Here is a 17,722-nt window from a genome sequence, read left to right as displayed (position 1 = left end):
AGTATTCTATACAGAATTGTCTTTAAATGACTCTTGTATTACAAAAATATGTTTTCATATAGTTTTGTGTTAAGAGGAATTAATGCATGTTTTATGTTGCTGATCGACTATTTCGTCACTTTAAACATTTGATCTGGCCAACATTTACACAACATGGGGAACAATACTATCTGGCACTTACAACAAGACCGATAACAACATTATGATGATCGGTGATTTAGTTTATACAGTTAGTAACAACATCCAATTCACCATAATTGAATATGCCATTGCATCCTTTTGTTAAGAAAACAATAAATGTATATTGGTGTTTGTGTTTTGGAGCTAATTGAGACCATTGGTATAGGGATAATTGTGAATATTTACTCAATGCTGCATCCACCTGGATTGTGTGTGCCAATGCATTGGAATGCAAAAGAACATTCAAACCACACGAAGTTGGTATCGTCTTTTGTATAGTCAGTCTCACAGAGGGCTTTAGAGATGTCAATACTCAAGAATTAAAATGACCTAATACAACTGAGAATACAACGAAAAACTGATGCGAGAGAAGAAAATAAGAGAAAAAAGAAATAGCCTACAAGAAAAAATAGGACTTATTGGTCGAAAACTATACATTCTTATTCACAAATATATTTGCAGTAGGTTACACAAATAAATAAGAGAGGAGACGGTCAGTTATGTAGTCTGTCAAGACACCACTAGAGGGCGTTCTAGACTAAATAATGTGTTGGACAACGCCTTATAAATACCTTTTGAGGATAGGATGTGTCAAGTTTATGTGATTAATAATGTTAAGGATGACATTTCATTATTTGTATACATATAATTGCATTTATTTACATATGCATCTGATCACGTTTCACTTGGATTTCTAGATTTTTGCTGTACATTTTTGCATACTTTTGATTAAATAAAACATTGTACTATGTTCTTCACCTCAAAGTTACTAACCTGGTCTTACTTTTGATAATGCAATGCAAACAGGAAAATATTACGGGAATGTTTTAATGATTTGCTAACTCGATATTTTAAATAATTTTACATTTGTAGACTACTGTCGGAAATGTAAGTTTAATTTTTATGAAACTTTAATTGAAAACATTAAGAGCCTTTATCTTCTTCTGTCTAATGCCCTACTGTTGAAATAACGAGACAGCATACACTGAAAGCCGAGACAGCATACACTGAAAGCGATTTAAGGCGTTTCTGAGAGTTCTGTTTTGAGCGCATTCCATTCAGCAGGGTCCTACTGGGTACACATAATTGACCACTATGCTCCCGAGGCCCTCCTTCTACGGCCCCTGCGATTGGCCAGTGGCTGGCGCGCGGATGTTTTGTCCATGATTGATGTGGTTGTGCGTGAACATGGGTAGGGTAGTGGCAGGGAGCGGATCACGGGGGTTGTATAAATGTGAGGTCTTAGAAACACACAACATACACATTTGCAAACACATAGCCTTCTCGCTCATGTAAACCACAAAGTAAAACGTTATTTATTTTCAAGGTTACAGTAACAAGTGATGAGAAAAATATATCAGTTAAAAAGTGAATCAGCATAAGACGGTATGTTGGACGTATAGCACATAAAGAGTCCTTGGGCTATTTGTGTTTATCCTGTAAATTAAATACAGACCTACGGAGCAGTTGTGCTTGTATCCATAGTAAATATTCTACTAACAGACCAACCGTCTCCCCCTCCTTCTCAGAAGTGGGTCATTGAGATGGCATAATTTTGCCCGTGACGATCACATACGTGATGCACAGCCGTTCAACAGCCTGATATAGAATAAGGCTTCCTGTCAGATTAATAAATAACTGTATATTGTACTTTTATTTCCTTTTATTAAAAGAGAGAAAAAAATTGTAGCGCGAGTGTAGGGTGTAAGGGGGGGGGGGGGGCGGGGGAGCCTAGCATAAACCGGCAGGGCAAGACACTGGGCCCTCTTATTGAGATCGCAAAACAAACTAGTTGTTTTAGCAACGACATCCGGGAATGAAATAGAGAAAATGAAAAGCGAGATCACAATGGCTGGCATATGACCATAACATCCGATTGTAGAGGCAATGTTAGATCCTGACTGCCATTTCATCATGGAGACAGGCGTTGGTATTCAACAAACCTCCCTGTACCCGGTCTGAACCGGTTCGTGTGATGCGCGGACTCGCGCACCCCTTTCTCTGCTGCATCTTTGTCATGCACTGAATCACAGCATCCGCGCGCTCTCGTTGGACACAACCCTACGCCTATTTAAGCATCTTGATTGGCTCACAGCGCCCTGCGAGCCTCCACACCTTCGTCATCCTGATTGGTCAATAAGGCACGGTAGACGTGTCTGTGTTCGTTGGTTTACAAACTGCCATTGGTCGATAAGGTAGCAAAACCTTGAATACGATTGGCCATCTATTGTCTGAGAACGCGGAGAAGAAGAGTTGTAAACGGAGCGCGTGCTAGGAGAAAGACGCAGAACTGGGAATAAGCGTGCACCTTTCAGCACCGACACTGTGGATAGCAGCCAACAGACTAAACCGGACAGACGTTGACCAGCTATTTACCTCGGTTATAACTAGCCACCACATTTTAATGGTTTTATACAGTCGTACTGACTGCCGTGTTCCTCGGTTAACTTAGTTGAATCAGGGATTCATCGAGTGGAGGATTTAAGACGCAATTGCAGGAGCTTTGTTTGCCCCAAACGGGCAAAAGTAAGGAGCTAGCAAATCTTAGCCTCTCTGCTCCCAAGTTATTGGCAGTGAAGCCATTTCAGATCAATTTAGACAGTAGTCATTCAGTGGGATCTTGAATCGGATGAGACCGGTACTAACTGCCTGCCAATGAGGGGAAACAAGAGGGACGACGAATTAATCGATTCGGTTTCACTATAGCTGCAAACAACCGCTCTACGTGGTCTTGCTACCCTCAGCCACATTATAGTTGTTCGTGTAGCTGCACTCCATTGTGTGTGCATCTTTGTGCCATTCGGTTATTCCCGTCGCCCGATCCCGCGCTCTCGCACGCCCGCCGCCCCCTCAACCACAGCCTGTGTATTCACTCCAATTCTAAATCAACACCACAAAATTCGATAAAATGTGTTCTCGGGTTTGGTTTGTGACCGACCGGCGCATCCACCAGGAGTATCCTCAAGTCCAAATCCTTCGTGCACTGAAACAGCGCTGCGCCGAAGATGATGTTGAATTCCGCTCTCTTCTCATGGACCAAATTGTGCTCACCATCAGCGATGGACAATTAGGCAAGTATAACTACATACCGGCATTTAAAGTTGTTTTCTTTAATTAACAAGACATTGTACTGTGGGGAATTGGACTAAAATAGTTGACTTCATTTGAAATTCATACAGTGTAATTCCCCACTAACACGGGTAGTCACGGTTGCTTACGAACGCGGGTATTGTTTGGCACCATTGCAGGAGGTAGCTTAGCGTATTTGGCTAGGTAGCTAGCTAATAGCTTAGCTCTAACGGTGACCGCCTAACCCAGTTTCCAGGTTGTCTCCCCGGTCTAAGTCAGTTACTGGCTAAAACCAAGACTTGCAAATTGTGAGTTATTGCGCTGGCTTTGTTGTGAAATGTTCGATATAGAAATGTAATTTAAATAAGGTTAGGTTATCTCAAAACGTTATCTAGCTAATGTTCATGTCTACTTGAGCCTAAATGAGGCATGGATGGCTAGCAAACTAGCCTAAACAGGCTAGATTACATGATGAGAGACAGCGCCATGGAATTGTTGTGGCTTCATGTTGAAGGAAGTTAGCTAAGTGACACGACTTATCGTGACAAAAAGATTTCGAACATCGTAGTCTACATATCTTAGCTACATGTCCGACGCCCGCTATTACATCGACGAATTGGTTCTCTTGTTTTAGCTGTTAATTATTTATTTCCCCGGCATCGCGTCATTATCAGATTGAGTACGTGTGGACCACTGCCTCTGTTCAGTTATCATGATGGTTATTATAACGCTACTAGCACCATGTTGACATTTGGTGTGATGGTGTTTGTTTGTTTTTTTTCAACTTTTATTTATACAGGTTAGACATGTATAAATATAACCCAGTGACAAGACTAGAGTCTTAAAGGGCAGGGAACATGGAATTTCATCGTGAGATGCGAGCAGGGGCCGTTTCACTCAGTGAGGCTGTGGGAGTGGTAGAAGGTGGGGGTTCTAGGTAACAGGGACGGTCTCAATTAGCGCCGTCTGTAGGATATTAATAAAGAGATGTCTCATCGACACATGGAAGTGAAATTGGCAGCACTTACATTACCATAACCCTCATACTGTACTCCCACTGGTTCTAATAATAGACTCTGAAAGGATATTTACGTTAAACAAAATATATATATATATTTATATATCAGACTAATTAAGAATGTATATTGTTACACATCACAGTGGACTTATTTTTTTCAAGTTCTTTACTCTTTGACTCATTGCACATCTTAGGAGCAGGCACCTGTCTCAATTGACCTATACTTTAAGTAGTACTTTAAGTACCAAGTCTAATGGCCACACAGTAACTGGCCACAGGCACCGCCGTACTCCAGAAAGAGTTGAGACGTACCCATTGGAGGAAGAGGAGGAGACGGTATGGCCTAGATAGCTAGCAAGGTAGACATTTGTCTGGACCTGTAGGAGTTGCCCTCAACTAAAGCAGGGCTGGCTGTAGTCTTGACTGACTCTGGATCTAGATGTCAATGCAGACTAGAGAGCCATCACGGATTAACAGCTACAGGACAGCTTGACAACAGACTTAAGACTCTCCTGATCTAGTGGAGCTAACATGGCCAAGGATACACACATACACACACATGCAGGGAACATATTACTTTCTATTGCGAAGGGCACAGTCGACGTGGTCCCCAAAACGACCACGACATCACAGAGGTGTACATCAGGTGCACGTTCGTGCCACATCCCTTGGAGCCTGTGTAGGTTCGGATCCAGTTCAAACGAAGCGTCGTTGAAAATGCACGGTCATACGCGGGGCAGTATGTAGATAGGAAGTACGAGGACAGGACACGATGCAGTCACAGAGATGTCAGAGGCCCAGCCCAGTGATCGGCCCTGGGGGGGGGGGGGGGGGGGGGGGGGGGTTACATGTTGCCGAGGCCTAAACTCAGATCACAGGAAATGCCACGATGTTGAATTCCGTTGGCTCTCCTCGTGTCGTCTGCTGCTACAGGCCCACGCTTCATCCTCTGATGTGGAATGCAACACCTGCATGTTACCCAGCACAGGAACACAGAGCGGAGCTCTAAGTGACGTTGACAATTGGGGTACATTAGCTAAAGGCGTGATCGGGTGTTGGCTAGATTCCTGTAATCCTAATCTGAGCACCGACCCGTTAAGTAGGTTATTGTTTATCTCTGTTCATCACTGGCAAGACCCAAAACAGATTACTGAAATGAGCGGGCAACAAGCCTTTTTTAATATATCTAAGTGTAAGCTTCTCTGTTATTTAATAGTGGATTGTAGAGATTTTATTGAGTAAATAAGGGGGGGGGGAACCATATTAGTCATATTAGACATCCTTAAATAACGCAAGCAATTCTAGGTTATAGCGAGTGGATTGTCACCTGATTTGTTGTTTCATAGCTACCAATGCCCCGTGAATCTGCTGCTGAGTGAAATCACCTAGAGGTATGCTTTCAACTCCAGACTTCCTTCAGTCCTGTGAGTGTGTGAAGCAGCGGGCCAGCTGTTCGTGAAAGCCTCGTGCTTCACAGAGGCCAGCCATGTCATGACAACTCATTTGTATGCCCTCAGGTGAGAGGGAAAAGTATTTGCATGGTTTCACCGAAGCGCAACCGAAAATGCCATCCAAGGTAATTCTGAAAAGGGTAGCTAGCGCATCATATTTTTTATGACCTCTACGCTGTCGGCTCCAGCAGAGGAAAGGATGCTTTGTATCTGTGCATCTGTAGGTGTTGTTAAATATCCCCAGGTGACACACCGCATGACCTCACAGGTTACGATGATGCAACAACAAGGCCTGACATGCCTGCAGACAGAACTAGACGAAACTAAAACTTTGTAGGTTTTGAGATGCCCAAGGTGTTGTTGCACAGATCTGGTTTAGTTTGGTCTCGCATGCACAAGCTATCCCCCCCCTCCCTCTATCTATCTCTCTCTCTCTCTCTCTCTCGCTTTCTCCCTCTTTCTTCCCACCCTCATCTCCTCACATCATGCACCTTCTCCATCCCTGTTTTCTCTCCTCCTCCTCTCTTCAAAAAAAAGAAAGAAAAAAGAATCTTTAGTTCTTGCATCAGCCAAAGCCTGTCTTCCTCTGGTTCAGCTGGTTCAGCTGGCCCTCTCCAGCCTCCTGCTTGCTGACATGTGCACTACTCCACAAAGCTGATGACGAGGAGGGTTCGCAGTAACTTCAGAGATGAATATATATATATACACACACACACACAGAAAAGAAGGCTCCTTAGAGCCCCCCTGAAGTGAAGGAGAATGTCAGGCATTTCAGTGAATGCATGAATTCCCAACATTTCTCCCACTCGTCCGAGCCGCTTGCGTGTCCTCCTCCTGCGGAGAGCTCTGGATTTGACTTGTCTTGTCTTGGCCCGGGGTCGAGGGGCGTGGCTCTGCTCCGTGTGACGCGTCACGTCTGAACATGGCAGCTGGTGTCTGTCTGTGTGTGGCTTCTGTCTGTCTGCCTGTGTGCTTCTTACATGGTGTGTGACTGTGTGCATGGGCTTGAAGGTTAACACCCCCCCCCCCCCCTCCCAAAGCCACTTCCCACTCTCCCTCTCCATCCCTGGATAGGCACCGTTACACAGCCAAGGTCACGTGCGTTTTCAGTCATGTGACGGTGTGCGTTACACGCCCGTCGCAGACGGGACAACCCCGGAGCCTTTGTGCCGTGTTTCCCGCCCACCTCTGTGCCCAGAGGAAGTGTCGCTGTCCTAGGACCTGCCAAGCCGGGCGCTGGCCTGGCGCGTGGCATTGTGATGTCACAAAGGAATGTACAGAATGAGGGAGTCCCCCCACTCAGCAGTTATGGGGCCTGCTGGCGCTGTTAGCCAGAACCAAAATAACACACACTCAAGCACGTACACACACACACACACACACAAGCACGTACACACACACACACGTTTGTGCATAGTTCAGCCGCCCATGAGCACACAAGCCTTCCTCATGTTTAAGCAGGACCTGCATCTCAGCAGGATCTCAAATGGCTCCCGGCTCAAACTGAAACTAAAACACGTCAGGCTGTTCATGAGCTCCTGTTTTATGCCAGTGACCTCTGATGAGGCCTGAAGGGTTGGGCGTTTGTAGAGAAGCAGGTGAGGCCGTGCAGTAGGGACGCTCACTCGCATGAACGGGATAGAGGGGGGGATTGATGGCCACGACACCGGCTGCGTTTGGTTTCCTTGGAGACGGGAGGGGGGGGATGTGTGGCTTTCGGAAGGCCGTGCGTCTCCAGACGCCTCGCTGCTGTGACTCAAAACAAGCAGTACCCCCCCCCTCCCCTGCGCTGCTGCTCCACCCTCCCCCCTCTCCTCTCTCTCCTATTGTCTTTCCTTTCCATGTCTGTCCTCGCACAGCATCACTAGAGTCTGAAACGGCACCTTGCTCTCGTTAGCGTGTGCTTAGCATGTGCAGAGCGTGTGCAGAGCGTGTGCTTAGCGTGTGCTTAGTGTGTGCAGAGCGAGCGCCTGCAGGTCCGGCCCGCTGTGCCACTCGGACACGGAAGCAGTCCGCCAGCCCCTGGAGCCGTCGTCTCCGCCAGCAGATCTTAAGATGGCTGAACAACGGGTCACGGAGTGGCAGAGCGAAGAGTGCTGCGTCAGTGATAGCCCTCCCTCCTTCTCCCTTCTCCCCTCCCTCCTTCTCCCTCCCTCCCTCTCTCGTCCTCCCCCTCTTCTTATCCCATCATCACCCCATCTGTCTCTCCCTGCTGAGCGGCTGGGCTCCAGCCCCCTGGCTCAGATCCTAACTGAGCACACCTCTTTCTTCCCCCTCCATCCCTCCTTCGTCGTGTGCACCCCTCCTCCCCCCTTTTTTGTAGCGCGTCGTCTCTCTCGTGCCACCATTATGTGCCTCTCTGCTAACACTTGGGTGTTCCCCCGTCGTAAAATGGCTGGTCAACAGGCTGGTCGGAGCTGGTCCCAATTGCTTAAGGGGCCTGCTAGCTGTAGAGTGACATCAGCATAGCAAATGTCGAGAATGTGCTGAATATTTTAACGTTATCTGCCGCCTACACTTGGAAGGTACAGTCTGGAGCGAAAACCAGGGGAAACCTCAGAAGTCACGTACGAAAATAAGATGTCTGGCTAGATTTTGGTGGCCGCCCTCTCGCGTTTGTGTGTGTGCGTGTGCGCATATGCGTGTGTGTGTGTGCTGCCCTCTTAGGAATACCTGAGATGTATTTAAACCCCCCATCTCCTTTGGGTTCAAAATGAGCAGGTTCTACGTCATACCTTTCATACATCATCCTGCTTAGCGATCTCTGAGCCTGTTATCAGTGTTCAGTGTGCCTGGCGGTAGCCTGCCCAGGGGGCCTTGACCCCCTCCCCTAACAAGGGGGCGGAGCCCCTGGCAGGGCCGCGTGTGTGTGGTGTGAACGAGCGTGCTTGGCAGGAGCAGGTCCAAATGACGGAGTGATGTCAGGAGGGTAACTGTGGAGGGCCCCATGCCTGCTCTCTGCCCCTCCAGGGTGGGGGGGGGGGGGGGGGGGGGGGGAGGGGTATTTAGGCAATTGCTCAATCATGTGCCATTTGGGGAATTGGCATGTGGTCTTTCCAATTTTATTCAGATATTTCTAGAAACAAGCATCCGTTGACAGTGTTTCTTAAAGGCCTTGTGAAGTTGTTCTGTAAATGGGCAAAGTTCGTATGAAACCCCAGTCGAGGGTCAACATCAACTAAATAAATCAAAATGATTACTGTGCAGTTTGTTCTTAAGCAAAACTTCCCACCTGGAGAGGAGAGTGTAAGGCCAGGGGCTTTGATACGCTGACCGTCACATGTTCAGATTGAGGAGGGAAAGAGCCTGGGCCTGTCTGAGGAGAAACCCAGTGGATGCCTTTTCGCTAACGTCTGTGTGTTAGCTAGCAAGCTTCAAAAAACTCAAGAAATACAACTCATGAACTCGTGAGCCTTTTAGTATAGACACATTTCCACCACAGGAGACTCGGTGAATGCTTCGGTCATTTGCATTGTCCACATGCTCTGTATCAAATCTCTCTCTCCGTCCCTTCCTCCAGGTCTGCGGGTGGAGCAGGAGGTGGTGACCTCCTACCCTCAGGTGGCGGTGGTGCGCGTGCCCACGCCGTGGGTGCAGTCAGACAGCGACATCACCGTCCTGAGGCACCTGGAGAAGATGGGCTGCCGGCTGGTCAACCGGCCTCAGGCCATCCTAAACTGCGTCAACAAGTTCTGGACCTTCCAGGAGCTGGCCGGGCACGGGGTCCCTCTCCCTGACACCTTCTCCTACGGTGAGGCCCCCCTGAGACCAGGCCCCCCTGAGACCAGGCCCCCCCTGAGACCAGGCCCCCCCTGAGACAAGGCCCCCCCTGAGACCAGGCCCCCCTGATACCAGGCCCCCCTGATACCAGGCCCCCCTGATACCAGGCCTTCTGATACCAGGCCCCCCTGAGACCAGGCCCCCCTGAGACCAGGCCCCCCTGAGACCAGGCCCCCCTGATACCAGGCCCCCTTGAGACCAGGCCCCCCTCCCCCTAAAAACGTTCACTGGAGGGGGGGGGGGGGGGTTAAGGCTGAGGCCCCCTGAGACCAGCCCCCCCTCCCCCTAAAAAGGGAATCAGGTGGCTGAGAGGTTAGGGAATCGGGCCATTAATCAGAAGGTTGCCGGTTCGATTCCCGGCCTTGTAAAATTGACGTTGTGTCCTTGGGCAAAGCATTTCACCCTACTTGCCTTGCCTTACTTGTACCTACTGTAAGTCGCTCTGGATAAGAGCGTCTGCTACATTGTGAATGTAAAAACGTTCCCTGGGGGGGGGGGGTGATTCTGTTCTGGTTTGGGGTTTGTTGACGGTTGGTATGGCTGCTGTGCTCGTCAAGGTGACAGTTGCTGTACAGAACGTGGTTCTCACCGTGGTTCTCGTGACAACAGCCAGATGAGGAAGGGCTTACTGAGTGTCGTCCAAAGGGAAGCTTTCTCTCTCTGCGGTCTTACTGTGGCAGCGTTGAAGTGGCGAAAGGGGTTTTATTCAGGACTTATCAGGGGCCCTAGATAATAATGCACTCAGTCATAAGCTGTCCCTGAAAGACCCACATAGGAATTAATTAACGCCTGTGTCAACAGCCACAAGCTACCCACTGTTTTTATTGGGCTGTAATGCTTTTGAATACTTTATGAAGGGCCTGTGTGGATGTGTTGACATTTACTGTCCTTTAAGTCGCCATAAGTTTTCCTTTTAATGACAAACCGCCATTCCCAGCTTTTCATAACGTATGTATCAAAGAGGCCGTAAGTAGTCAGGACCAAGCTGATTGGTTCGTTTACAGGGCTGTTGTTTCAGGTTTTGCCGGCCTTGCGTTGTCTTAGCGACGCAGTGTTTTGGCCGTTGTTGACCATAGTTTAATGCCGGTCAAATGTGTTCTGTCACACAGTCCCCATATATACTATCCATATAGCTAGAATGTCGGGGTTAATAAAACAACGGTTATTCAACAGTTTATCCTAAACATGCATCAACACAAGAGCGTGTCTTCTTCTGATCCCAGTAGCAGCTTTTCTGATATCCTCTCTCAAACTAATCCTCATCATTTTTTCTGGTGTTTTTTTTGCTGGTCATGTGTTCTGTGGAGGGTCAGGTCTTGGGAGGGGGTCAGGGAGGTCCTGGGGCCCCTGCAGGCTGGGCTGGTGGCGGGGCCTTCGGGGTCTTCGGCCTGGAGCCAGCCCACCACACACTGTTTTTGTTTTTTCGTTAAGACGAGCCCAGAGTCGACAGCTACCATGGCGTATTTTTGTGCGCCGCAGCGAAATCCAGTGTTGTTTCGGAAAGGAGTGAAGAGGGAGAGAGACAGCCAGACAGCCAGACAGAGAGAGAGAGAGGGGGGGGGGGGGGGGAAGAGAGGGGGGAAGGTTTGTCCCAAATTCCACTCTTCTCCCAGCTCAGAGGACCATGCGGTGCACAGACAGGCTGAAGCGCTTACGTAACCAGCATAACCCCCCCACCCCCGCTCGCTCTCCCTCCCTTCCTCATTCTCTCTCTTTCTCTCCCCCTCTCTGTCTCTCTCTCCCCTCTCTCTCTCCCTCCATGACTTTAGGAATAAAAGAGTCCCCCATTGCTCTCCTCCTCCCCTTGCAGAAAGCGGTGACGTGACTGGCTGACATTTGCTGTGCTCCTCTCCTCGCCCCTCACACACGCACACACACGCACACACACGCATACTGGTGCGGCCGTGTGCTTTTTGGAAAAGGCATCTGGTTCGCCAGCTCACATCTGGTCTTGTCGATATGCACGGAACAGACAAGGAGAAGAGAGAGAAAGGCAAAGAGAGGAAGATGAGAGCGAGGAGAGGTCAGCATTAGCTACACGTTCTGAAGCTGTCACTCTCAGAGGGCAACATGAAGCCTGTTCCCACGTATGGAAGTTCACAGTGATCATGTGGATCACGTGTGCTAGATGTTATACGGATAAGGCATTTTTTAAATCAGAAACGGCAGTTTTCAATCAACAACTGTGTCATGTAGGGTCAGAAGGCTTCATGGGATTTCCCCCCCCCACATTTCACACTTCCAATCCAACTTGCTTGGCCTTTTCATACGAGAAATGCACAAAAATAATAATTATATATATATATATATATATCAGCACCGATAACCAACCTAAAGGCTCTGGGAAGATGAGGAGGGGAACACAAGGCAGAAAAGACTGAGTTAGAAGGAACTGGAGCAGGACTCAGGTGGAGTGCTGAGGGCCCTCTCCCCTCCTACAGACAGTGGGTTCGGCGGTTGGCTTTCAAAGTCAAAAGCAAAGTCGTTTCTGAGACGACATCAAACTGCAGCGGGAGCCGGCGTCTTCCTTATGTGAAGAACGCCTCATAGCTGTCTCACCCTGCTGCCTCACATCCCTGCCTCACATCCCTGCCTCACACCCCTGCCTCACACCTCTGTCTCACCTTGCTGCCTCACATCCCTGCCTCACATCCCTGCCTCACACCTCCGTCTCACCCTGCTGCCTCACATCCGTGCCTCACACCTCCGTCTCATTGTGTGTCTGTGTTTGCTCTTCACAGGAGGCCACGAAAACTTCCGCAAGATGATCGACGAGGCGGAGCCGCTGGGTTACCCCGTGGTGGTGAAGAACGCACGTGGCCACCGAGGTCAGTCATTCCCCACCCTGCCCCCAACCCTCGTCCCCTAGCAGTTCATCCCCAAACACATGCCTCTCCTCCTCAGAACCCCCCCCCTCACCCCAGCAATCTGCTTCCCCAGTGCCAGCCAGGCCCACCCTGGTCACACATTCCCCAGCGCGGTGTGAAGTGATTAGAAGTGTGGTGTGGTCAGAAGACAGCAGACCCGCATCCTGCAGTGTTGCGTAACATCTGTCCCCTGTTCCGGCCTGTCTTCCACCATCTGCTGCTACTGACTCATCTAGGCCCGCTCAGGGCCTGCTCTCGCTCCTCTGGCTCCTCTGACTCGCTTGTGTCACGGAGGTGTTTCGAGGCTTTGGTGCTTCCTTGAGGTCAGCTGACCGCTCGTCCTACCCTTCTGATTGGCCGTCTCCGGCCATCTCATTGTCTCTGTGGGAGACAATGGAGGCAGGCCAGAGGGCAGGGTAAACCAGCGATACAAAGGCTCGCTGAAGGAACAACAGCCGTTGATCAAGGCTGTAGACAAGCTTTTTTTTCTTATCCGGTACCAAGCAACCGTTAACATGGCAGAAACATGACAGGAACATTTTAATAAATTCCCGGCACATAACGTTTGTCTTGCAAAAGCTAAAAAAAACTTTCAGTCAGAATGCATGATTGTTGGCATCTGAACGATTTTATATTATATTTGTGTGACATCGTATTTCGAGCTCCCTGAGGTGTTGTGTAGCCTGGTGACATGGAGGGCTGTGAGACAGGGAGGAGGGCCGTGAGACAGGGAGGAGGGCTGTGAGACAGGGAGGAGGGCTGTGAGACAGGGAGGAGGCCTGTGAGACAGGGAGGAGGGCTGTGAGACAGGGAGGAGGGCTGTGAGACAGGGAGGAGGCCTGTGAGACAGGGAGGAGGCCTGTGAGACAGGGAGGAGGCCTGTGAGACAGGGAGGAGGCCTGTGAGACAGGGAGGAGGGCTGTGAGACAGGGAGGAGGCCTGTGAGACAGGGAGGAGGGCCGTGAGACAGGGAGGAGGGCCGTGAGACAGGGAGGGAGGGCCGTGAGACAGGGAGTTGTGACACACAGTGGAGTTGTGAGACAGGCTGTAGTCCTGTGACACAGGGAGGGAGGGCTGTGATACAAGTAGAGCTGGGATAATCAGTGGAGATGTTAGATACATGGTAGTCCTGTGAGAATGGCAGTGCTGTGTCATTATTTACTGTCCTGTTGTGTGCAGAACCTCCGCCACATACTGAAGTAGGCAGCCAGTCCCCACACACACACCAGTGAAGTGCTCCTGGTCTCCTTGGTTCTGTGGAAGAGTCACAGGACGTGCCTCTTAGCACAAGGACGCAGTGCTAATTAAAACAGGCATTTCTTTCCGAGCCGTGCGAGAAGCAGTCGGTGTCCAGAGCGTTGTTAGGCAGGAGGAGGGGGAGGAAGAGTAGGAGGGGGAGGGATGACTGTGCTGAATCCCTGTGGTGGCTATGAAGGGGTGAGATGAAAGGGTGAGTCAGCTGGTGTTGCAGATGTGGAGTCTCAAACTGTCCAGGTTTCATTCAGTCTCACCGCCTGGCTGCGATTCACAGTCCTGGAGACGAGTGGAAACCAATGAGTCACTCGTTCTCTCCTGCTAGTCTTTGTTTCTCCTCCTGTTTACCCCACCATTTGTTTGTTGCTTCCTTTTATATACCTCCTTTATTCCTTCCTTGTTTCCTTACCTCCTTCCCTCCATCCTTCCCTCCTGACGTCCCTCTCCCCCCAGGTAAGGCGGTGTTCCTGGCCAGGGACAAGCACCACCTGTCAGACCTGAGCCACCTGATCCGCCACGACGCCCCCTACCTGTTCCAGGAGTACGTCAAGGAGTCCCACGGCCGTGACGTGCGGGTGGTGCTGGTGGGGGGCCGGGTCATTGGCTCCATGCTGCGCTGCTCCACCGATGGACGCATGCAGAGCAACTGCTCCCTGGGTAAGACGGAGTTGGGACGGCCGGAGTTGGGGCGGCCGGGGTTGGGGAGTTGGGGCGGCCGGAGTTGGGGGAGCTGGGGCGGCCGGGGAGCTGGGGCACTGACTGGCAACGGCCTGTCCCTCCATCCCCCTCAGTGTCCTTTCAGGACATTTCCAGACGCTGCTTTCCCTCTGACCGCTGTTGTAGCGTCTGCCGTGTCAGGGCATGCCGGCACGATCATGCACTGTGACATTTTGGGGACAGCGGCTTTTGATTTGTTCCGCCATGATGTGACAAGTGTCACATGGTGTTTGGCATGATGCTGTGGGGGGCTGGCAGGAGCGCAGCTCCTCCTTAGCTTCTCTGAGGCTGCCCTGCTACCACCACCACAGTTGTATCACATTACTGTTTCGAGCGATTTTAAATTGGGAGAAAATCGACTGGAAGGAAATTGCTTTGGCTCATGTGCAGAGGTCGATTGAACAATTTTATTATAATAAATGGTATATATTAATGATGTATCACTCATCTAACAGTTACATCAGGATTTTGTTTTATAGAACATTTAAGCATGAAGAGGAATGACTCTTTGAGCGTGTGTTGTTGTTGTGGTGTGTGTGTGTGTGTGTGTGTGTGTGTGTGTGTGTGTGTTGACGGCCTCCCTCTGCCCCCAGGCGGCGTGGGCATGATGTGCCCCCTGAGCGAGCAGGGCAAGCAGCTGGCCGTGCAGGTGTCCAACATCCTGGGCATGGACGTGTGTGGCATCGACCTGCTGCAGCTGAACGACGGCTCCTTCGTGGTGTGCGAGGCCAACGCCAACGTGGGCTTCATCGCCTTCGACCAGGCCTGCGGCATGGACGTGGCCGGCATTGTGGCCGACTACGCCCTCTCGCTGCTGCCCAGCCGCCTCACGCGCAAGATGTCCCTGCTGTCGGTGGTGTCCAGCACCAGCGAGACCAGCAGTGAGCCGGAGGTGTGCGCCGTGTGCCCGGCGCCCAGCATCATGGGCGTCCTGCCGGAGGCGGCGTGCAACATGAGCGTGGGCTCCACCTCCTCCGAGAGCGACCCCGAGCTGGCCGAGTCCTCCCCGCGCCAGGCCGCTGGCTCCGCCCTTCCCGACCTCCCCGACCCCGCCTACAACTTCAACACCATCCTCGCCAATGAGATCAAACTATTGACTGAGTGAGCGGGGGATTGGCCATGCTCGCACGCCCGCCCGCGCACACACACACACACACCACACAGATGTATAACACAGAGATATAACACACACACACTCCAACGGACATTCCTGTTACACAGACACACACACAAGCACACAGCAAACCTCCTATACACGTAACACAGGCAGGATGTTACATGCAGATGTTACATGAGCTGCACAAACAAAACACACAAAACAGCGACACACGAACATGACCACCAAAACTGACATAACTACCAACAGACGTAGACGCACGCGCCTTCTCATACTAACTACTCCCCCCCCCCTCCCCCACCCCATGTAAACGCAGAGATCTGAGGCTGCTCCCCTGAACTGCACACGGACCCCCCCTCCTCCACCACCACCCTCCTCCCTCACAACGAAAGTTTACACACTGCATCGTGGTGGCAGAGGTGGAACACAGAATGTTGAATTTGGCAGTTCTTAGCAGTCCCCCCCCACACACACACACACCTCTATTGCTTTGTGAGGTTCAGTTGGTCAGTTGAGCCAGGGAGTTGTGGGACTCATCCAGCATGTAGACCAGCCCGACATGGTTTGATCTCATCCAGCATGTAGACCATCCCAACATGGTTTGATCTCATCCAGCATGTAGACCAGCCCAACATGGTTTGATCTCATCCAGATCAACACACTCCGAGTCCGGGGTAGGAGGAGGAGTTGGGTGGCGTACAGTAGCCAGGGGGACAGCTGATTGGAAGTGGCATGAAGTGTTTTTGCAAGTGATTTTCTCCCTGAAGAGATGAGCAGGGAGGAGGGGGGGGGGGGGGGGCGGGGGATAAGAGACAGATTGTTAAGTGGACTGCCAGTCAGTGTTGATTCTAATGTATCAGATGAGGTGTAGCGGTTTCTAGGACGAATTCAAGCTTGTGGAAGAGGGGGTGGACTCTGTTGCGAGGTGCGCGGTACCATAGGTCCTGTAGAGGTTTGGACTCTGAACAAGCCCTCTGAAGAAACACAGTCATGTCAATCCAAGTTACACAAACTGAAAAGAGCACAACAGGTGCTTAGATTCTTTTTTATTTTATTCATGTTTTTAGTGGCTAGCGTTTCGTTAGCTTTTTAGAATACAACAAACAGTAGTTATCGGCCGGACTATTATTGCCCAAAATGCTGTTTTTTTTTAACCATTTGAAATAAAGCACTTTATAATAAACAGATGAATTGCATGCTGGGAACTTGGCTAAGTTGGGTGGTAGGAAAGCTGCCACTACACCTACAAGCAGAATATACCTCAGAACAAACCGAACTTCTCTCACTGCCATAGAAAACTGGTCCTGCAAGCAGACATTCATCCAGCGTCGTGATCGTTTCAAATGAGCCTGGGTTTTAAAAGCTTTCTCTCATATCCTGTTAATAGTTGACATCTGAGCTTGTCGTTTGTGAATGATAATGTAGCAATCTTTAGTTGACATCTGAGCTTGTCGTTTGTGAATGATAATGTAGCAATCTTTACGCTGGCTAGACTGGTTGATTAGTAATGGCTAAACTAACTGCTACCTTCCTCAATTTAAGTATTTTGAGAAGCTACAGTATTGTGTACAATTGGCTTATACAGAACTGCAAATATTGAAAATAAAGTATGAACAAAAAAAAAAAGGTTTTTAGAACTTTTCTGAATTTGTCTGAATGTAGTTTGAGACAAAGACAAAGATGTTTTCTCCTTTCCTCCACCAACAGTGAGCTGAACTCTCGACTCACCAAGCATCTCATGCAAATCAACTTGTTCTCCTTCATCAACAGGAAAACAATGTTGGTTTGGACCAGAGAGCTTCTCTCTATTCACCTCTCTAGTCTGTAGATTATTCTAATCACACCTGGAATCACCATAGCTACCAAGCTTGGGGCATCTGCCCTTAAACCAAAAAAACAAAACAAGCCAGAAACATCTTGAAACGACACTATCACAAGCACAAGCCCAGCCAAATGAGGGAGGCATAGGGGCCAGTGTTTAGATTCCCAGCCCAACAGTCCACCAGTTGAGACTCAAACCCAACTCAGGGAAGCAGCCTGGATCTCACCCTCACCCTCTCAAGGCATGTCACATATCCATCCAAGCTAGAGATCCGCCTAAAACATGTGTATTGACAAACAAACTGAAGAAAAAAAAAAAAACTCAAACTACAAAAAAGATGCGATGTACCATGAACCATGGTACCATGCACTTTGCTTTTTCTCCTTGCTTGTTTTTATAATGTTCAGTGTTTTTTCTCCTAATTTATGGTTTTTCTTTTTTTAAGGA

At 49.7% G+C, this 17,722-nt stretch overlaps 1 protein-coding gene across 1 annotated transcript; it reads left to right on the top strand.

The window, feature by feature from the left end:
- Positions 1–2,405: 2,405 nt before the first annotated feature.
- Positions 2,406–17,079, top strand: rimkla (ribosomal modification protein rimK-like family member A). Its single transcript, XM_047040488.1, has 5 exons — positions 2,406–3,251; positions 9,239–9,469; positions 12,240–12,326; positions 14,073–14,276; positions 14,930–17,079. Exons 1-5 carry the CDS (start codon positions 3,089–3,091, stop codon positions 15,439–15,441), a joined length of 1,197 nt encoding a protein of 398 aa, XP_046896444.1. The 5' UTR covers positions 2,406–3,088; the 3' UTR covers positions 15,442–17,079.
- Positions 17,080–17,722: the final 643 nt, after the last annotated feature.

Source organism: Hypomesus transpacificus, chromosome 18 (assembly GCF_021917145.1).
Source record: "Hypomesus transpacificus isolate Combined female chromosome 18, fHypTra1, whole genome shotgun sequence".
Lineage (NCBI taxonomy): Eukaryota > Metazoa > Chordata > Actinopteri > Osmeriformes > Osmeridae > Hypomesus > Hypomesus transpacificus.
The sequence above is the reverse complement of the archived record's forward strand: the minus strand, read 5'-3'. Positions and strand labels throughout refer to the sequence as shown.